Below are 22,951 nucleotides of genomic sequence, written 5' to 3'. Positions count from 1 at the left end.
TAGCTATGTCAGTGGATTGTCAACATCAATACATAAAAGTTAACAGGCACTAGCTAACGTTTTGCTTAGATGCATGTACATGGTTAAGAAAAAATAAAATAAATGAACTAAATCTCAGCATGTATGCCACGAGGACGAATGTAGGTTAGCTAGAGTAAACCGTAGCATGTCATATTACGGAAGGGTACATTAACCCTAGTGGCACGAGTTGGAGAAGCATGGCTATGTGTGAGGGAAACCGGAGCTACTAACTGCCATGCTTATGAGACTTTGCGAGTGGGTTATTACATGCTGACAATTATAGTGAAATCAGGCTGAATATGCCACTGGGGCCGACCTTATGCAGAAAAGTATATTTCACGCTAACACATGAAGGATCATATTTTAAAAAAGCAAAGCAAGAGGGTGCACAGTGATAACATTAGCTAACACAAAACTTGGTCTGCGATTGTCTGCGGAGGGGAATAGGGCAACCAGAGATGGCTAGGGCTAGACAGCACCAGCGGTAGTAGGGCTGCACAGTTGGGAAGTCCAGAGTCACACTATGCCCAGACTTGGGAGGCATTTAATGGGAACAAAGTAGGCTCTGTCCGTAGTGGCACAGTGTGAGCAGGACAAGATAATCCTTAGTCCCCAGGTTTGTGCAACTGACAGCTTCAGCGAGTCCTGAGCTCTGAATCTCTGAGTCCCGTTCTTTCCCCTTTCGGGAGTAGTGCGGGGTCTTGTTAGACTGTCGCTGTTGGCAAAGGGGTGTCCTCTATCTGCGTGGGCGATGCTTCGGAGTTATGCCCCTGGCGGCCTTCTGCTTGGGCGGGCTTGCGATAGGCAATATTAGTGCGTGAGTAAAGGTTCTGTCTTGAGGGGACCCTCTTACCGAGCTGTATTCTTGAGCTTTGTGGGGTGCTGGTGCTGTGCGGCCTTCAAAGTTTGCCCAAAAGCGAGTAAAGATCTCCTCCAGCCGCTTCATGGACTGCTGCATTGGGTCAGAAGGATCTCCTTCTTGCTCCTGTGAAGTAGGCGTGACCGCCATCTTGGATGACTCTTCCGAGCTCACCATGCAGCTATATGATCTCGGGTGTCCGGTCCCGCAGGGCTTGCAGTGTGCAGGTGCTTTAGATCAGCATGCCAGTGGGGACCGGGATAACCCCCACAGATCCAAAGGGAGGGGGGGACAGGGCCCAAAATGCTATGTTAGTGAGGTGAAGGGGCGGCCATCCCCTCCACTCCGCTTGACACTGTAGGCCTCCAGGGCAGTTTGCCATGTGTGCTTGGTATTTTTCTACAAGTCACTGCCGGACTGCTGGCACGGTATATGCAGGTGAATTAGTCGAGTTTGTCTTTGAAATCGGGTGAAATACCCCTGTAATCCGTATAATTTCAGGTTTTGTCGAGGAGCCCCTGTGACACACGTCTGCCTCAGTTGGCTGCCAGGCCCCGCCCCCAGTAAAGTATTTTTATTTACTATTCAAATTGCGGTGTTCTCTCATCATTGCAAAAGATGACACCATCACCTGGAATTGTGACAATTGGTTAGTTATTCTCTCTGGGTGTACACTATGATGTAAAGTACTGTGCATAACAATGTGTGAAAAGTGTAAATCAAATCTAGTATTTCTTGCCTATACAATATTTGATCTTTTTTATTGAAGGAATAGACCAGGATATTGCACTTGTGCTGTAGATGAGTACCTTACATACCTTTTTTTAATTTTTATTGTTGTTTTTGGTACACAATGTCATTGAACTTGTGGATTTGAAAACCAATGCAAGAAGATAACAAATCCTGAATTGTAAATATTTAATTACAATCTTGTCGCCTTTGACCTGATTCGTCACTCATCAGTTAGGACATGGGCAAATCGTTAACTGGATGCCAAGTCATGCTTAGGTGTTTGATAATGTGCAATAATTTAAAATGAATCTGTCTTAACGTATCGGGATTCTGAAGTCTCACGAAGAGGAACAAGTCATGCTAAGTCATATTTATATTAATTTTACGGTCCTTTTCTTTAGATGGTATGGTCTTTCTTTGGTGGGTTGTTCAGTTCAATAGTTTTTATAAGGATTTATGAAATAAATGATTGTCAGATCTTCTGTTTGTTGGATGTAATCTGTCTCTCTGTTGGAAGGGCATTTTTGTTACTACAGGTAGTTTTTTCCATTCTAGAATTATTTTGTACCACGGAGCATTAGTTTTCTTTGCAGAAGTGTTGTATTTATTGATTTCCAGTTTGTTGTATTGGTTGCCAGGTTTTCTGGTTGGTGGTTGTGTCAAATTTTACATTGTATGTCCTTTCTATTTCATTAGGGAGTTCAAAGCATATATAAGAACTCATCGTGCTTCTAGATCTCCATGTCCATTATTGTTTTATTTGTCGGAGGACCATTTCTGATAGCTACAAAGCAGTTTTATCTGTTGGGAAAGAAAGCTTTAGGTGTTGGATGGTTGTTATAGTTGTTCTAACACTGTGCTATAGAATATACGGATTGTTTCTTTCTCATTAAGTTAGTCTTAAAGGTTTGGAATTTTGGCAACTTTTCTCCATGGCGTTAAAGGATGTTTTGGACAAGGACAGCCTTTTCTCCCCGTTTCAGGCGACTATGGTCTTCTTCCTCTGTGCTCCACTAACTCTTGTAGGTACTCACAACCTTATGCAGATTTTCACAGCTGCTGTACCACCTCATCACTGCCGCTCTAACATCACAATGTACCACAACCGCCTACCAACAGATCCTTGTACTCGTTTTGTTTCATTCCTGACCAATGACACGGAGTCCTGCAGTGAGAATGATGGCTGGGATTATGATCTGAGTGTATACACATCAACTATCATTAATGAGGTAGGTGATGCTAGGACTTAATTTTAAAATAACAGCTTGAAACAGGACTGGCATCTATGGTCTTTCCTGCTGTTTTTCCACATATATCTCACTTCTCTTCAGTATCCAAAAAGTCCAGAGAAGGATGAAGAGAATACAATATTTTTAGTCTACGAGCTTGTGGACCACAGGTACCCCATTCTGCTATTTGTGTACACTTGACATAAGCAGGTGGTTATTTAATATAAAATAGACTTTATATTCATCAGAAAGTACAAAACTGCCTGAAATTTAAGGACAGAATAGACAAAGTCAGCTATGCTTCCAGTTCGACTACTTTGGCCTAAACTTTTAAATTAATTCTCACTTTTTTGTGAATAACCCTTTCAATATTCCAAATATGCAAAAATAAATTATAAAATTGAAAATTGCAGCTGAAAATTTTGTATAAATAAACATTTGCATAAATGTTTATAATTCTTTGTGCTTCGAGCCCTCCATGCCCATCAATGTCCAACAGCATGCACATGGCCTCTTACTCCTGATTGGCCACATATTTGAATCATTTTTAATATGTATAACATGATTTTTAAATTGAGTTGTCGTGGAGAAAGACAGGAACTTACAGAAACTTTTTTTTTTTTCCCCTAACATTATGCCCTATTGTCCATTAGTTGTTTGTCCTCCCCCTTTATTTAAGAAAGTCTGTAAAACTTACCTGAAATCCAGAGCTGTTTTTGCACAGAATTAACAATAGACCATTCCGGGCTGCTTAAGTCACGTGTTGCAGGGTTGCAACTAGCGCCCGACAAAAAAGTGAATAAATATTAGTATGGGCGGCGTATTAAGCCAAAAAGCTGCACAAAGAGATTCCTACAACCATGACCACTTCTAAAAGCAGGTTGGAGTAATACTTTAAAAAATAAAATAAAAAATTTAATTAGATAAAAACATTATACATACTGTAGGATGGATTAAAATAGAATATGCCTTAGCTGAATGCAAGCTCAACTGAAAGCTAGCAATAGTTAAAATAACAATTATGGAGATAGTGTGTGTGTGTGGGGGACGACATGGATGACTAAGACACACAGCTTCAAGATTATCACCTAGTTTAATGGCGATCAAAGCAATATTCCTCAAAAAAGAAGGCCAGGGAGAATGAATAAAGGGACATACAAATTGGGAAGCAGTGGTGTAAAAAAAATAATTACAAAATTACAAAAAAATGCGTCATTATACTTATCAGGGAGATAACTCACATCTGTAAGCAGCTGGTGATTAAAGGGACACTATAGTCACCAAAACAACTTTAGCTTAATGAAGCCGTTTTGGTGTATAGATCATGCCCCTGCAGTCTCACAGCTCAATTCTCTGCCACTTAGGAGTTAAATCACTTTTTTTTATGCAGCTTTAGTAACACCTTCCTGCAAGAACAGCCTTCCTAAACACTTCCTGTAAAATGAGATCTAATGTTTAAACTTCCTTTATGGCAAATTCTGTTTCATTTGGAATGTCTTATTTCCAGCACTGTTCAAAGCTTGAAAGACCTTGCAGGAGTCTCCTGTATGTGATTAAAAGGTCAATTGATAGAGCAGGAGATAAAAACTTCTAAAGTAAGTTAACTCCGGATTGATAATGAAACTTTTTTTTTTTAATGCAGGCTGTGTGAGTCACAGCCAGAGGAGTTGTGGCTAGGGCTGCATAAACAGAAACATAAGTAATTTAACGCCTAAATGGCAGATAAAATCTTTATGAAATACTCATTTAGACTCTGTTGGAATTTCACTAAAATTCCAACCCAGTCAAGAGATATACAGAGATAATGTAGGGACTATTTTGCCTCTGTATTTCTCCACTGCCTGACTTCCTGAGACTCCCGATAGACTTGCAGAGATTTGGCTGGACTATAGAGGTCCCCCATAGTCCTTAATGCTGTACTCTCGTGCAGGAGCTGAAGAGGAGTAGAGTGAGAAAGATGGCGGCGCTCGTGAGGGACAGGTTGAGTAAAGTAATCTCACCTTCACCTTCCCCCCATTCCCTTGGCCACCAGCAATGCCACTGTCTGGGGACCTTGCAAATTCAGCAAAGTACCCAGATGGTGACAGTCCCGCTTTAACCTAAATTTTGGAGTTGACTGTAACGTTCCTTTAAGTTCCAGAGAGGGCGTGAAATTGGAGTCTTGTTAAAGTTGGTCTTTGTATGTTTACCCTCTGATTCCGACACACTGACACACCTGCATCAAACTTGTACAATTTTTACCCCTTCAGATGCTTGCATCATTTTGTGAGAGTACCAATATTAACGCACCATTGTCATCTTCACATTGTTCCCAGGCAACTAGGCACTCGTGTCATTCTGTAGGGTCACCGTGTTTAATGCATTTGCATCAATTTATTTCCAACCTGTTCAATTCAGATGCAGCATCATTTTCACCAACTGCTGCTTATGTCATTCTGGCCTCATTCTATCCTAAAATAAAGCAAGCCTTAACGTTAACGTATTGTAGAGTGTAATGTTATAAGAGGGTCAACCAGGGAAAATTGGAAACTGCTCTTTAATGTAAAGAGAAAGGTATATCTAGTAACAGAACACAGCCCCCATAATGGTGGTTAGTAAGCAGCAAAGCACGCTTTGACACCAAATTTAATTCTCCCCTGCGATTTAGATGTCTAGATGCAATTGCCTATATCATGCAAGGCATGGTAACATATTTATTAAAAAATATAGTAAAATAGTTATACAGTTTAAAATAATACAATATATACACAGTTTAATGTGATTATTGTAAAAAAAAAAAATTATATATATTGATCCTTGTTTGCAGATAGCACGGTCCTCTAGGGTAAACAACAGGCACAGTCCTTTTATTTTCATATAATTCAGGCACTTTATTTGTAAGTCCACACAGAAGAGAGCAGCAAATGAAAACATAAATATAACACAAATCCCTATAAACAAAAAGCCTAGCTCGTCTGAGCACTAACTCACATCAGATTCCCTATCTCTCAGGGGTTAAACTATAACAAAAATTATTGGTTTCACCAACCTAGTGTCTTTGTCGGCTCTCTGCACTCCCAGTGCTCCAAGCCAGCCTTGACTGCTTCCCTTTCTGCACTCCCAGTGCTCCAAGCCAGCCTTGACTCTCACTGGAGAGAACCTACCTGCTTCCTGGGAGGAAGCCAGCCATCCCCCTTTACCTGCCTAGCAGGGAGGGGTTTATTCCCACTGCTACAGCTGATTATCTGCATCTCAGCAGTGGGTTGGAGACAGTTCCAAAAAACTCTGGCCTGGACCTTATTTCTCCCGGTTGTGTATAAACTGAGGAGTGGAGCATTGGCCCACCCTGCTCTTCAAATGCTCCACCCCAGGGGCCCATAACTAAATGTAGCTTTGTGTTGCACACCACACATACAACACGTACTTCCCCTGGGGTTAAAAGGCCTCTCTGTCTTCACTTTATCACTATATATATATATATATATATATATATATATATATATATATATATATATATATATATGGTTTATAGTAAAGGTGTTTTCAAGTTAAGAAGCTAGAATGGGGCTATTCAGTATTGTATACCTAGCTGATTATTTTACATTCATCTGCATTTTATGAACAGTTCTGCATACTATTTGATAATATTCAGCAGTGTTTAATATGATGAATGCACAGTAAATCATTAAAAATATACCCACAAGATCTTTTTTAAAAGCAAACTGTTGGCAGCACTGATGTACACAAGAAATGCATCTGATTATAATGTTAATCACACAGCAACAAATTAACAATATTCTGTTCTGAAACAGTGGAACTTGGTGTGTCAACGGGAATATATGAAGGAATTGGCCCAGTCCCTTTACATGGCGGGGGTTCTGGTAGGAGCAATAGTATATGGACCACTTGCAGACAGGTAATATGTTGAACAGAATAATCGGAACATATCATTGAGATTTGTACAAATACAAGTTAATATATTCTGGTTCACAAGGGATAAATGCTAATAGACAATGTTTAAAAACTGTAATTGTGACTGTAGAGTATATTACAATCCAGCGTCGATAATTGATCAATAACGTTTTCTAACTTACAGCTTGAATGGCAAGTCAGCTTTCAAACATTCAGCAACAGGAAGGGATATACAGGTTATTCACTAAACTCTGAATGACCCCATATGGAATGGAGCAAAACCATTGTGTGAGGCCATTCAGAATGTGAATTCCATATATTTTTCATTCTATTTTACATACATGACGAATGAACCTGAATATGGTCTGGATTTCAGAAGGACCGAACGTTTGCATGAATGGGTGAAATCTGGACCTAGATCGTAAAAATTCTGGCCCGGATTTTAAAAATTGGACTAAATCCACTGGCTGCCTGCCGCAAAATAATTAAATAACCCTTGGTGGCACAAGTATTAACCATGTGGAGTTTTTTTTAACCAATCATTGCCTGGGAATATTCCCATTCTTGATGTTTCTACACACAAACACGTAGATAGTATCACATGACTCTGCAGATTTTTTTTACAAACATACTATATGACTCTATACTTTTGAAACAAACTTGAACTTTTATTCCTGGTTAAAAAGGTATAAAACTACTCTTTCCTGTGCTGTGCGGGTCTGTTGTGGCCCTCTCTGCCTGCTTGGCTGAGATCATCAAACTTGATGATTTCAGCCAAGCCAATGCTTTCCTATAGGAAAGCATTAGGAGGCTGTTGCGCATGTTCGGCAACAAGCTGCACTCCACCAATCAGCATCTCCTCATAGAGATGTATTGAATCATTGCATCTCTATCAGGAACATTCTGAAGCCCATGGAGCAGCGCAGCTAAGGGGAATGGGCCTTGACATTGCCAGGAGGCAGGCAGCTAGTTGTCAGTAGTTGGGGGCTGGTCTAAGGACATGGAGTGGGGAGGAGTTACGAGGGGGGTATAAGTAGCGGCCATCTTAGGTCTAACGGCACTTTTAATCCAAAGTTACACTTACCTGTTCGTTGTAGCAGGATTTGTGTGGCTTTGTTTTCTTTTGTCTCCTCTGCAGGTTGTCAGGAAGATGGAAGATTGGCTGGAAGGAGTCAGGGCTGCTGTGCAGGAGAGGGGTCTCGAGTGGCTGAGGGACCGTCTTGGTGATGCTCTGCCGTCCGGATCTGGTAGCTCCCAGGGTCAGAGGCCGGTGAGGAGGACAAGGCCCCCGCAGAGGCTGAGCCCCAGCGTGGTTCCAGCTTCCCGGCGTCCGAGGAGCCCCTCCAGAGGTCGTCGGGGCGGCAGTGAGGCGGTTGGCGGGCAGGCCGCAGGTGGAACCGGCCGTGGGCGTCGTCGCGGTGTGGCAGCACGAAACGGCCGTCAGGCGAGGCCGGAGTCGCAGGCCGCGGGTTCAGGAACCGAGTCGGAAACTGCCGAACGTTCAGGGAGCGAACGTGGAGGTAGGCGGATCGCTGTTCGGGAGATGAACGTGGAGGTAGGAGATCTGGCGAATGGGCCGAAACTGCCGAACGTTCGGGAGACGAAGGTGGAGGTGCTAATACTGCCAAACATTCGTTTCCCGAACGGGGAGGCAAGACCACTGCCGAACGTTCGGGGGTTGAGCGTGGAGGTAGCTCTACTGCCGGCTGTTCGGCTGCCGAACGTGGAAGCAGCAAAACTGCCGAACATTCGGTTTTTGTGTCCTTTTTTACAGGAAGGGACGGAGAAGTTTCTGATGTTGCCAGGAGTTCGAGGAAGCGGCCATTGCAGGCGCAGGCCAGCGGACGGAAGAGGAGCGGTACGGCAGGCTTGGCAGCAGGTTCCGGGAGTGCTGGAAGTGCTGCTGGAGGAGCAGGAGCCACGGTTGCGAATCGCCCGGGTGAGTCGCCCTCCAACGCTGCTGCCCCCTCAGTTACTAGCCCACGGGCTACCCCGGGGGTGGGTCCCGGTACTGGCATGGTTGGTGTCGGTAGGGTGGCAGGTGGTAAGCAGGGGACTGCTAGGGCTCGGAGGGAACAGGACAGATTCAGCGCTGCGAGACGCCATGGGGGGTCCCCAGTCAGAGGGCAGGAGCGCAGCGCTTCGCCAGGGTCTCCCGTGCGACTAGGCCGGGGGCGTAGTCAGGCTGGTCGGGAAAGCGGAGACTTGACGGACGGTAGCGCCAGCGAGGGACAGCGCTGGAGATCGGCGCCCGCCAAAGGGCAGGCCCGCAGGGCCGGAGCGCAAGCAGCTAGGAGACACAGGTCGCGGAGCGACCACCGGAGGGGATCAGAGTCGGACGGCAGGGGCCCCTGCAGGGAGGTCCACACCCGGGGGCGGCGTGGGTTGCCCCCCGCCAGGCGTAGGGGACGGACGCTGCGGGACGATAGTTCCAGGAGTGGGAGTTCCTCGAAGGGAGTGCGGACTGCGGCGCAGGCTCTTACCCCTCGAAGGCGGACGAATAGAAGGGAGTTGGGTGACTGGTCCCAGGAGGAGGGAGGACGGGGCAGGGTTCCTACGACCAGCCTACCCAAGTTGTCTTCTTCTCCTTGCAGGTCTCGCAGACGGTCACCCGCCAAGGGGGCGCGACCCTACGCAGCGAGGACTTCCAGACGGTCGCCGGCGGGCGAGGCGGACCGGGCAGCAGGACAGGAGTCGTCAAGGTCGCCCGTGGACCGGGTGAGACCCAGCGCCACAGGCCCACGGCCCGGAGCAGCTGAACGCTTGGGGCAGGTCGCACAGAGCCGGATGACAACTCCACGGCCTTCGGCGGCAAGGGGTTCGGAAGGTGAGGCACTGTCATTTCAGCAGTCGGGGGAGCTTTTAGCGGGCATTAGACAGTTGATTGATTCCTGGGGTGAGGGGAATAGGAAGGAAGGGGATTGTAGTCAGGTTTGGGCTCCACAAGGGAAGGTCCTCGGGTCTAGTCCAGCGGGGGTTTCCGGGGCCGGGGGCGGTGTAGACGGAGGCGGGGGCGCGACCCCCATGGCGGAGGCTTCCAGTGTAGGGACCGAGGGTGAGAATTTGCTTGGGGGGGTCCCGGAGGCGGCGAGACAGAACGTCCACGTTTCGTTTGCGGGTCCTCTAGGCTGTCACCTCAAGCCCGAGGTGAAGGAGAGGATCTGGAAAGGTGAATTTGTGGAGCTCTTTTCGCTTCTCCCCCTTGAGGAATACATTGACCTCAAGGAGGAGGATAAAAAAGACGCAAAAGAGGAGGAGGAAAAGAAACGGAGGTACAGGAAGATTCCCAAAACGCTTGGGAACTGGCTCAGAGCTTTTTGCATCTTGGCCAGCGTGATGGGCGAGAAGGCGGCGGAGCGCTGTTCGCAACTCTTCTGTTACCTGGACGGGGTTTGGGAAGCATATAGGACGTACGGGGGCCTAGCATGGTGGCGGTACGACGAGCAATTTCGTCAGCGTCTGGCCGCTAATCCGGGGATGCGGTGGGACCAGATGGACCTACCGCTCTGGATAAAATTGATGATGGCGCAAAAAGCGTCCCCCTTTCAGTCCGGGGCCGGCACGGGCGCTTCTACCGCCGTGTCGGCCAACCAGAAACGGGGCTACTGTTGGTCATTCAACGAGGGGCAGTGCAAGTGGGGGGCCACCTGTCGCTTTAAGCACGAGTGCTCAGGGTGCGGAGGGACTCACGGCCTCCACAGATGCTTTAAGAAGGGGAAGTCCGCTCCCGCAGCGGGCGGAGGTTCGGCCGCGTCCCCTGCCACTGGGAGCAACGCCAGTGAAAGTCGGCGCGATGCTACCCTGGCTAAAGCAATACGCTAACAGGGCGGATGCTGGGTTGTTGGAAGAGGGGTTCTCAAAGGGGTTTGTAATACCGTTTCGGGACCGGGACGGGGTGCCACGGCTTCGCAATCTGAAGTCGGCCGGGGAATTTCCGGGGGTGGTTAGGGAAAGTTGCTTAAGGAGGTGCAGTTGGGAAGGGTAGCGGGGCCGTTCAGCGAGCCCCCCTTACCTAATCTGAGGGTTTCACCGTTGGGGGTGGTTCCTAAGAAGGAGCCCGGCAAGTACCGCTTGATACATCACCTGTCCTACCCCAAGGGGTCGTCGGTCAACGACGACATCAACAAGGCCCTCTGTTCGGTTTCGTACGCTTCGTTCGATCAGGCGGTGAGTCTGGTGCAGCGAGCGGGACGGGGGGCGTTGTTGGCTAAGGCGGACATTGAGGCGGCTTTCCGCCTGTTACCAATCCATCCGCAGTGCCATCACCTGCTGGGTTGTCATTTTGAGGGGGCTTACTATGTGGACTTGTGTTTACCCATGGGGTGCTCGATATCGTGCGCATACTTTGAGAAGTTTAGCACGTTCCTGGAATGGGTGGTGAAGTTGGAAGCGGGCACTAGGATGGTGGTCCATTACCTGGACGACTTCCTGTGCGTCGGGCCTCCCGGTTCGGAGGAATGCAGGAGGGGATTGAGGACTCTGGAATGGGTGGCGCATGTTATTGGAGTCCCCCTGGCGGGTGACAAAACGGTGGGTCCCACGACGTGCTTGAGCTTCTTGGGCTTGGAGATCGACTCGATCAAAGGGGAGTGTAGGCTGCCGCAGGATAAGTTGGTGGCGCTGCGGCAGGCAGTGGCGGAGGTACGAGGAGCAAAGAAGGTCACGCTCCGGGCGCTTCAGTCGCTGCTAGGCCGGCTTAACTTCGCCTGTCGGGTGATCCCAGTCGGCAGGGTATTTAACAGGTTCCTGGCCCGGGCGACAGCGGGGGTGGCGTTCCCGCACCACCTTATCCGGGTCTCGGCGGCCATGAAGGCCGACCTGGAGGTCTGGGGTGAATTCTTGCGGGAGTTTAATGGGAAGGTGTTTTTTCGGGAGCCGGTCGCTTCGTCTCAGGAACTGGAGCTGTTCACGGACGCTTCAGGTAGCGTTGGGTTTGGGGCCTACTTCTCCGGGCAATGGTGCGCGGGGACTTGGCCAATGGAGTGGAGGGTCAGCCCGCTGATCCGCAACTTGGCGTTCCTCGAGTTATTCCAGCTGGTCGTAGCACTGTCACTGTGGGGTCCGCAGTTGAGGGACAAGAAGGTCGTTTTCTTTTCGGACAATATGGCAGTGGTGGACGCAGTGAATGGGCTGTTAGCGTCCTCTATCCCGGTGGTTCGGCTTCTCCGCTGTTTTGTATTGTTGTGTATGCGTTTCAATATTGTTTTTAGGGCCCGGCATGTGCCCGGTCTGTTGAATGTGATTGCCGATGCATTATCTCGTTCGCAGTGGGAGAGGTTTCGGCAGGCGGCGCCGGGCGCACAGGAGGAGGGGATGTCTTGCCCGGAAGAGATGTGGCGGCTCGGGACATCATGCTTGGTGGACTGATACGGGACTCCCTGGCCCCCGCTACATGGACGGCTTACAGTAAGGTGTGGGGGGAATGGGAGGACTTGGTGCAACAGTCGGGGGGCCAGCCCTCGCGGGAGGGCCGGTTGGACACGCTGTTGTGGCTTGTGTGTAGATCGGTTACCAAAGGGTCTTCAGCAGCAGTGATAGGGCGAAAGCTGGCGGCGCTAGCTTTCTTGTTTAAATTCAATGGTTGGGAGGACGCCACGAAACACTTTCTGGTGAGGCAGGCACTGAAAGGGCTAAGGAGGGGGAAAGTGTCGGTGGACTCCAGGAGGCCGGTGTCGTTTGAGCTGCTGCAACGGATTGTGGGGGCCTTGCCCGGTGTGTGTTTTTCGAGTTACGAAGTTCTGTTGTTCTCTGTGGTTTTTAGTTTCGCCTTTTTCGGGGCGTTTCGGATCAGCGAGCTGGTCAGCAGCAACCGCCAAGGGGCGGGGGGGCTTCAGGCAGCGGATGTGGAGGTGTGGAGTGACAAGGTGGTGATCAATTTGAGGCGGTCCAAAACGGACATGATGGGTAAGGGGACCTTGGTTACGCTGCGGGAGCTCCCAGGTGGGGGCACGTGCCCGGTCAAGTGCGCCACGGCCTTCCACGGAGTCCGGGCGGCGGCCGGAGGTTCATATTTTCGACACGAGGATGGTTCTTCGCTGTCGAAGTGTCAGGATCGGGACAGGGATCCAACACGCAGAGTCCAAACAGTAGAAAGGTACGTGTACCGGGCCTTAGAATGGCCGGACTAACGTACAGAGAATAACAGAGAATGGTCAGAGACAAGCCGAGGTCGAGGGAACGAGAAGACAGGTAAGCGAGAGACAAGCCGGGTCAGAGGGATAACAGAGATAAGCAGAATAGTACAACAAGCCGGGTCAGAACCAAAGAGAATACTAGAATACAAGAGCACTGAGTGACTAGACAAGCTAGAACCACGACAGGGCAATGAGCTGAAGAGAGAAGCAAGCTTAAATACCCTGACTCCGGAGAGTAGACACGCCTCCGACAAGTCCTGATTTGATATCGGACAATTGAGTGACAGGTCACTCGGGATTGGCGTCATGACGTAACGTACTGAGCGTCATGTTAGAAAAGGAAGCGGATCCCTCGCGGCCAGCGTTTAAGTGACTGGATGGACCGCGAGGAACGGAGGAAACGGCTCGTCTAGACGGATAAACGACTAAGTCTCTACCTCTCTCAGAGGTAGAGACCTCAGGTACCCTGACAGTACCCCCCCTCTCAGATACGCCCACCGGGCGGAAGGAACCGGGACGAGATGGAAAGCGGGAGTGAAACGCCCTGCGGAGGCGAGGGGCATGAACATCCTCCTGAGGTACCCAACTCCTCTCCTCAGGACCATATCCCTTCCAGTTGACTAGATATTGTAGCTTCCCCCGGGAGACTCGGGAATCGATAATGGAGTTGACCTCGTACTCCTCCTGACCCTCCACCTGAACTGAACGAGGTGAGGAAACCGTAGAGGAAAATCTGTTGCAAATTAGCGGTTTCAGCAAAGACACATGGAAGGAGTTGGGGATGCGTAAGGCAGATGGCAGAGCTAGGCGATACGCAACCGGGTTGATACGAGTCAGAACCCTGTAAGGACCTATGTAACGAGGAGCAAACTTCATAGAGGGAACTTTTAAACGAATGTTCTTAGTACTCAGCCATACTCTATCCCCAGGAACAAAAACTGGAGCCGCCCTTCTGTGCTTATCAGCGTGTTTTTTGAACAACATAGAATTATGCAGGAGAATTTGACGAGTCTGATCCCACAACTTCTTCAGATTGGCGACATGATCATCAACCGACGGTACTCCTTGGGAAGAAGAGACCGAAGGAAAAATGGAAGGATGAAAGCCATAGTTCATGAAGAAGGGGCTAGAACGAGTAGAATCACAAACAAGATTATTGTGTGCGAACTCCGCCCAAGGAATCAAACCGACCCAATCATCCTGGTGTTCGGAAACAAAGCAGCGCAGATATTGTTCAATCTTTTGATTGGTACGTTCAGCAGCCCCGTTAGACTGGGGGTGATAGGCAGAGGAAAAGTTCAATTTGATGCCTAATTGAGAACAGAAGGATCTCCAGAATCGTGAGACAAATTGAGAACCTCTATCAGAAACAATTTCAGAAGGTATCCCATGTAAGCGAAAAACCTCTCTCGCGAAAATCTCCGCCAATTCAGGAGAAGTCGGGAGTTTAGGTAACGGCACAAAATGAGCCATCTTAGTAAATCTATCAACCACCGTGAGAATAACAGTCTGTCTCTTGGAAGCAGGTAAATCCACAATAAAGTCCATGGCCAAGCAGGACCATGGTTTCTCAGGAATGTCCAAAGGGTGTAATAGACCACATGGCGATGTGTGAGGCTGTTTAGTCTTGGTACAAATCTCACAAGCTCCGATGAACTCCTTAATATCCTTTCGTAAGGAAGGCCACCAGAAATCCTTGGAGATCAGGGAATAAGTCTTGCGAATGCCAGGATGACCAGCCACCTTACTTTCGTGGAAACACTGTAAGAGCTCCAATTGGAGTTCAGGAGGAACAAAGTTTCTTCCCTGAGGAGTCTGTCCAGGTGCCAGATGTTGTGACTTCATGATCTGGGCAAGCAACGGAGAATGGATTTTGAGACTTGTGTTAGCAATAATATTGCATTTAGGTACAATAGAGGACAGAACCGGTTCAGATGAAGCAGAAGGTTCATATTGGCGAGATAGGGCATCGGCTTTAGAATTTTTCGAACCAGGCCTATAAGTGAGAACGTAATTGAAATGGGTGAGGAATAACGACCAACGAGCTTGCCTGGAGGACAATCGCTTGGCCTCTCCAATATAGGACAAGTTCTTGTGATCCGTTAAAATAGTAACAGGATGTAATGTCCCTTCCAATAAATGTCTCCATTCTTTTAAAGCCTTGATAACAGCTAGTAGTTCTCTGTCACCAATGTCATATCTGCTCTCAGCACCAGACAATTTTTTAGAAAAAAATCCACATGGGTGTAACGGTTTATCCACACCTAGCCTTTGGGATAGGATAGCACCTATGCCAGTCTCCGAGGCGTCAACCTCAAGTAGGAAAGGAAGAGTGGTATTAGGGTGAACTAAAATTGGGGCGGAAGCAAAAAGCTCCTTGAGAGTTTTGAAAGCAAGGAGAGCTTCCTTAGACCAATTCTTAGTATCAGCCCCCTGTTTGGTCATATTGGTAATGGGCGCAATAATAGAAGAATAACCCTTAATAAAGCGCCTATAATAATTGGAGAACCCAATAAATCTCTGAACGGCCTTAAGACCCTTGGGTAGAGGCCAATCTAGAATGGACTGGAGTTTATCCGGGTCCATCTTAAATCCCTCCCCAGAGATCACATAACCGAGGAAGTTTACTTGGGATTGATCGAAACTACATTTCTCCAATTTGCAGTACAGACCATGTTGAAGAAGTTTGTGCAAAACCCTTCTGACTTGTTCGTGGTGAGTCTCAATCTCTCTAGAATGTATGAGTATATCGTCCAGGTATACAATAACACACTCATGCTGAAATTCCCTAAGAACCTCATTTATCAGATCCTGGAATACAGCCGGTGCATTACATAACCCAAAAGGCATAACTGTATATTCATAGTGACCGTATCGAGTATTGAACGCCGTCATCCACTCGTGTCCCTGCTGGACTCTCACCAAGTTATATGCCCCTCTGAGATCTAACTTGGTGAAAATGTTAGAACCCTTTAAACGATCAAAGAGTTCGGTAATCAAAGGAATGGGATAAGCATTCCTAATGGTTATCTTGTTCAAACCTCGATAATCAATACAAGGCCTAAGTGTACCATCCTTCTTTTTAACAAAAAATAATCCAGCCCCGGCAGGGGAGGAGGATCTCCTAATGAATCCCTTGTCTAAATTCTCGTGAATATACTCCTCTAGAACTGAATTCTCTTTAGTAGATAACGGGTATACATGACCCCTGGGAGGCATAGTACCAGGAAGTAGGTTAATCTTGCAGTCAAAGGATCTGTGTGGAGGTAAGGTATCGGCTCTCTTTTTATCAAATACTGCCTTTAAATCCAGGTACTGAGGCGGTATTTGTGTCTCTGTAGGATTAGAGGAGTTAGCCGACGTGTTAGCCAGGCAAAGAGGCGAGACCCTCCGCAAACATTTCTCTTGACAATTCTGACCCCATGAAACTATCTCCCCTAACTCCCAATTAAAGATAGGGTTATGTCTCTTTAACCAGGAGTACCCCAGGACTATGGGAATAGAAGGAGAGGAAATGATCAACAGGGATAGGTCTTCCTCATGCAAGATACCAACAGTTAAATTAACAGGTATGGTCTCACGGAAAATAACAGGCTCAAGTAAAGGTCTACCATCTATGGCCTCAACGGCCAGGGGTGTCTCCCTTAACTGGGATGGGATAGTATGCTTGTTAACAAAAACTTGATAGATAAAGCTCTCAGCGGCTCCAGAATCGATCAAAGCCATGGTTTTTACTACTCCCTTCTCCCAAGTCAAAGAAACGGGTAACAGAAGCCTGTGATCTTTATAATTGTGAACAGAGGACAAAATAGATACACCCAAGGCCTGTCCTCTAGAGAAACTTAGGTGCGAGCGTTTCCCGAACGATTGGGACAATTTAGGCGTAAATGACCTCTGACTCCACAGTACATACATAAACCCTCCCTTCTCCTGTACTGTCTCTCCTCCTCTGTGAGGTGAGTATTACCTATCTGCATAGGCTCTGGGAAACGTGAGGTTTTGATCTCAGAATTTTGAAATGAAGGAGCTAGTTTAAAGGAGGGTCTACGAGTCCTATCTCGAGTATTCTGCCTCTCTCTTAAGCGTTCATCAATGCGAGAGATAAAAGAAATTAAATCCTCCAAATTCTCAGGGAGCTCTCTAGTAGCGACCTCGTCAAGGATTACATCTGATAACCCATTTAAAAATACGTCTATATAAGCCTGTTCGTTCCACTTAACTTCTGCCGCCAAGGATCTGAACTCTAGTGCATAATCCACAAGTGTTCGATTTTCCTGTCTAAGGCGCAACAGTAATCTAGCTGCATTGACCTTCCTACCAGGGGGGTCAAAAGTTCTTTTAAAAGCAGCTACAAAGGCATTATAGTTATACACTAACGGGTTATCATTCTCCCATAAAGGATTAGCCCATCTCAGAGCCTTCTCAATGAGTAACGTAACAATAAATCCAACCTTCGCTCTATCTGTAGGATAGGAGCGGGGTTGTAATTCGAAATGGATGCTGATCTGGTTCAAAAAGCCACGACACTTCTCAGGAGAACCGCCATAACGTACTGGTGGAGTAATACGAGAAGAAGCACCTACAGTAGCTACTTCTAGACCTGAACTTACAGGAGAGATCGAAGGAGTACGTGTCTCCTCTGGTGGGTTACTAGCACGAGACAATAGCGCCTGTAGTGCTAGGGCCATCTGATCCATCCTGTGTTCCATGGCATCAAACCTGGGGTCGGAAGAACCAAGCTGACTGTTTGTACCTGCAGGATCCATTGGCCCTGTCGTAATGTCAGGATCGGGACAGGGATCCAACACGCAGAGTCCAAACAGTAGAAAGGTACGTGTACCGGGCCTTAGAATGGCCGGACTAACGTACAGAGAATAACAGAGAATGGTCAGAGACAAGCCGAGGTCGAGGGAACGAGAAGACAGGTAAGCGAGAGACAAGCCGGGTCAGAGGGATAACAGAGATAAGCAGAATAGTACAACAAGCCGGGTCAGAACCAAAGAGAATACTAGAATACAAGAGCACTGAGTGACTAGACAAGCTAGAACCACGACAGGGCAATGAGCTGAAGAGAGAAGCAAGCTTAAATACCCTGACTCCGGAGAGTAGACACGCCTCCGACAAGTCCTGATTTGATATCGGACAATTGAGTGACAGGTCACTCGGGATTGGCGTCATGACGTCACGTACTGAGCGTCATGTTAGAAAAGGAAGCGGATCCCTCGCGGCCAGCGTTTAAGTGACTGGATGGACCGCGAGGAACGGAGGAAACGGCTCGTCTAGACGGATAAACGACTAAGTCTCTACCTCTCTCAGAGGTAGAGACCTCAGGTACCCTGACACGAAGTTCCAGTTCCTCAAGGTGATGCGGAAGGTTTTGGACACGTTGGGAGTGGACCCAAGGCAGTTTGGGACCCATTCCTTCAGGATTGGTGCGGCTACGGAAGCGGCGAGGCTGGGGTTGGGTGATGATAGGGTGAAAAGGATCGGCAGGTGGGAGTCCCTGCGGTTCAGGTCGTATGTTAGGCCAGACAAGTTGGTGTGAGGCCTATGGGTGGTTCAGAGGGGTTTGCTATGTTAATGTTGTGTCACGGTTGGAATTGTGTTTTATGTTTTACAGGTTGGACGGCATGGGTGGTTGGCCACTCATATATTTACTGGGCACATCGGAGAGCTGCAGTTCGACATCGGGGTCTACAGCTGGGCTTTCCAAGTTCCGTGGTGCAACTCCGGTGGTTTGGATACCGGGGCTGGGGTTGGAATGCTATTTGTGGGGAGGTATTTCGTAAAATGTTGTTGGGCCAGGTCCCGGACATTGTGGTACTGCATGCAGGAGGCAATGATGTGGGGTCATTGCCGCAGAAGGTTTTGATCGAAAGTATGAAGAGGGATGTAGACAAGTTGCAGGAGTTAGTGCCAGGGGTTATAGTGGTGTGGTCGGAAATGGTTCCGAGGTTTTATTGGCGGCACGCGCGGAACCCCTCCGCGGTGGCGAAAATTAAGGGTAAGGTCAACAAAATCATGGCGGCATATGTGAGGCGAGTGGGGGGGGGTTGTAATTAGGCACAGAGAGTTGGAGGATATGCTGCCAGGCTATTTCAGGCGGGATGGGGTTCACCTCTCAGACGTGGGCTTAGATTTTCTCCTGCTAGGTTTCCAGGAGGGCCTCCAGCGGGCAATCTTTTCCCTGGGGGGGGGGGGTGTCGCTCAGGAGTCGAGCTCTGAGCTGTGGCGGGGGATGGAGAGTAAAGTTGGGGGGAGAAAAGAGTGAGAGGGGGGACAGTTTGGAGTTCAGGGCTAATAGGTAGGCCTTTGGACTGGTTTGGTAGGTTCGAGCTCGTAGGTAGCTCCGAACCAGGGTGTGTAGGGGTGTCTCGGTATGCCCCTACACTGGTGGTGCCCTTTGGTGGCAATGGATGGTGCCCTTGGTGGCAATGGTTGATTCCCTTCGGTGGCAATGGTCATGTTTCAGGTTAAGCTAATGTGTTACAATGTTGGTGTATTATGTTATGATGTTACGTTGGGGTGGGTCATTGTCAAGGGGTTAAATTGTAAAATAATGTGGTAAACTGTGCAGGCCAACGTGGGCCTGTTGTGTGACAATGACCTTTATAATTCTATGTTAATTAATAAATAAAAGCTGTGATATAATTTTGCCAAAACCCAGGTGTCAGTGTCATTATTATAACTAAGTATGTGGTGGGGGGTTTTGTGCATATGCCGACAAGGACGACTGTGCACATGTCATGAAGCCCATGGAGCAGCGCAGCTAAGGGGAATGGGCCTTGACATTGCCAGGAGGCAGGCAGCTAGTTGTCAGTAGTTGGGGGCTGGTCTAAGGACATGGAGTGGGGAGGAGTTACGAGGGGGGTATAAGTAGCGGCCATCTTAGGTCTAACGGCACTTTTAATCCAAAGTTACACTTACCTGTTCGTTGTCCCACCCACCCTCCCTTTGCTTTCAGGTGTTTCCCGTTTGGTCACGGCGGCGGGGGATGGAGAGTAAAGTTGGGGGGAGAAAAGAGTGAGAGGGGGGACAGTTTGGAGTTCAGGGCTAATAGGTAGGCCTTTGGACTGGTTTGGTAGGTTCGAGCTCGTAGGTAGCTCCGAACCAGGGTGTGTAGGGGTGTCTCGGTATGCCCCTACACTGGTGGTGCCCTTTGGTGGCAATGGATGGTGCCCTTGGTGGCAATGGTTGATGCCCTTCGGTGGCAATGGTCATGTTTCAGGTTAAGCTAATGTGTTACAATGTTGGTGTATTATGTTATGATGTTACGTTGGGGTGGGTTATTGTCAAGGGGTTAAATTGTAAAATAATGTGGTAAACTGTGCAGGCCAACGTGGGCCTGTTGTGTGACAATGACCTTTATAATTCTATGTTAATTAATAAATAAAAGCTGTGATATAATTTTGCCAAAACCCAGGTGTCAGTGTCATTATTATAACTAAGTATATGGTGGGGGGTTTTGTGCATATGCCGACAAGGACGACTGTGCACATGTCAAGTGACTGAGTCATCTGAGTGACTGCCACTAGAGGTGTTCTTTAGCAGTAATGTAAACACTTTTTTTTTCTAAAAAGGCAGTGTTTACAGAAAAAAAACCTGCAGATACAGGCAGTAAACACCAGAACAATTAAGCTGTAGTTGTTCTAGTGACTATAGTGTCACTGTAAGAAGAGTTTGAATTATGAGGTTTTTTTTTACTGAGAATGAGTAGTGGTGAGAATATTTCAGGAAAGCATATTCTTCTGTTTCTTTTTTGTGGCTTATGTTTTTAGTGGGCTGACTACCCATTTTGCATTACTGAGTCTGAGCCTCAATAACATAGATACATGCTGGTATGGCAGACTTACATACTTGAAGATCTTCATTTTCCTTTATAAAAGTAAGGAATTCTTTTTTAATTTTTCTTGCTCACAGTTGATTTAACCCCTTAAGGACCAAACTTCTGGAATAAAAGGGAATAATGACATGTCACACACGTCATGTGTCCTTAACCCCTTAAGGACACATGACATGTGTGACATGTCGTGATTCCCTTTTATTCCAGAAGTTTGGTCCTTAAGGGGTTAAGGGGTTAAAGTTACTAGCATGTCGCTCTGCTTTTTTACATTTAGTAACCACCACCCGCTGGCCACGAGTGTCCTCCTGAATTTTTATATTTATAACCCTCACCCAATGCAGTGTCTGGCGAGTCGCAAGTCTATGTTTGGCAGGTGGGGGCACTAGGGAGGTTAAGAACCTTCCTTGTAGTAAGGAGGGAGGGATCATATTGACCACATAGGCTTATCATTTTTGTTTTCTAACTTTTTCAGTGTGGTGCCTGGCTAGCAAACTCTGGGTTATCCCTAACATGGTTAAGCCTCGGGCTCTCGAGGGCTATTTCAATGTTTGTCTTCTGGCTGCCTGTGCTTCCAGCGGGCAAATAGTATTTAAAATTATTGTTAGCTTGCAAACAGCATGTGAATGATAATTTGCAATTGTGCATCCTGCCAGATGTATTCAGATCTCTGTTTTGTAGGGTTCCGATGTGAAAAGCACTGATAGCATCCTGTCAGTTGGTGCAGATTCTGTAATTTGGTGTTTTTGATGTTTGTTAATATGACAATTGCCATACCGATTGTAATATGGCCATTTTTACCGGATTTGTCCGCCTGGGAAAAAATAAATGGTGCTTGGTGAATAATCCTGACAGTTTCACAGGTTTTACTGACTCAAAATGCAATAGATTGTGGGGTTTAGGGGCTAAATAAGGCCAATACATTAAAGAAAAAAAAGGGGTGATCCAGGAGACAAGGCAAGTCTAAGTTGGTCCATGGAAAATGGTTTGTGGTCAGTAAACATAGCAGGGCTTCAGAACACTGTGAAACACAATACAGGCACTGAGAACTTTATCACACATATACTGTAGCTCTAAATTACAACTGAGCATGGTAGGCAGGATTGCAGGGGGGATATAAAGGAGGAGAGTTGAGTGCCACACCAACAGTCAGGACATGTTAAATAATAAACAGAAAGATCACTGCCCCATTGACGCTTGTTAAAATAAAATAAAAACCAAACATTAATAGGCGAACCCCTTGGTTTATTTCCCAACAAATCATTAATAGATAAACCCCTCAGTCTCCCATCGAATCCAGGTTTTGTGTCCTATTATTTTACTTTCCTTACTTCTAAAGAAAATGATCACCGTGGTGTTTATATCATAGTGACCCTATCCCGTCTCTGCTTTATTTCCTTTATTTGTGTATTATTATACAGGTCATGTGACATTCTTGTAATTACTCATTGAATGTATACACTCAGTTTTATCAATGCCATGTCAGATCACAAATAGTATTCTTAAGATAGGCATTATTATGTATTTCAGATTTGGACGGCGGGTTGTACTTCTGTGTTGTCTCCTGCAGATCGCCACTATGGGAATAGGAGCTTCGCTCTCTCCCAACATCATGGTATACTGCATCTTCCGTTTCATGACTGGCATGGGAATCTGTGGCTTAATCATTAATGACCTTGGCCTCGGTGAGTCTCACATGAACAAATAGTACTCAGCTAATTCTTTGAATAGAATTTTCTCTACCATACCATAGAGTGGTGAAGAGCACTTTTAGATGGGCTGTGGTCAGGGCCGGTGCTAGGATTTTTAGTTACACAGGCGAAGATGCATTTTGGCGCCCCAACCCTCATTAAAAAAAAAAAAAAAAAATGCATCTTCACCTGTGTGTCTTTCCTCCCAAGCCACAGGCACACAGGCATAATTTGTCAGTCACACAGTCAAAGTCATACAGGTACACTGTCATACAAAGACAGAAATAATCATACAGAGACATACAGGCATACAGAGACATGCAGGTATATAAAGACATACATGCATACAGAGGCATACCGTCATACAGACACATACATACAGACAGACATACAGAAACATACATACAAAGACATTCAGACACATACATACAGCCATACAGGCATAAATAAACATACATACAGAGACATACAGGAATGCAGACACATGCATACATACATACATACATAAGTACAGGCATACAAAGACATACACACATACAGATACATGCATGCCT

The 22,951-nt window shown here is 47.1% G+C and overlaps 1 protein-coding gene across 2 annotated transcripts in view; it reads left to right on the top strand.

Annotated features, from left to right (window-relative positions):
- Positions 1-1,943: 1,943 nt before the first annotated feature.
- Positions 1,944-22,951, top strand: part of LOC134578341 (solute carrier family 22 member 6-A-like) — a 36,452-nt gene continuing 15,444 nt past the window's right edge. The window contains exons 1-4 of one of the 2 annotated variants that reach the window (XM_063437327.1): positions 1,944-2,016; positions 2,507-2,841; positions 6,633-6,736; positions 22,237-22,391. In XM_063437327.1, coding sequence (XP_063293397.1) covers positions 2,545-2,841; positions 6,633-6,736; positions 22,237-22,391 — 556 coding nt within the window. In that variant the 5' untranslated portion in view covers positions 1,944-2,016; positions 2,507-2,544. Of the gene's footprint in view, positions 2,017-2,256; positions 2,842-6,632; positions 6,737-22,236; positions 22,392-22,951 lie in introns of those variants that run through there. The other variant, XM_063437328.1, reaches the window with a different exon arrangement.

This window comes from Pelobates fuscus, chromosome 12 (genome assembly GCF_036172605.1).
Source record: "Pelobates fuscus isolate aPelFus1 chromosome 12, aPelFus1.pri, whole genome shotgun sequence".
Taxonomy (NCBI): Eukaryota; Metazoa; Chordata; class Amphibia; order Anura; family Pelobatidae; genus Pelobates; species Pelobates fuscus.
The sequence above is the reverse complement of the archived record's forward strand: the minus strand, read 5'-3'. Positions and strand labels throughout refer to the sequence as shown.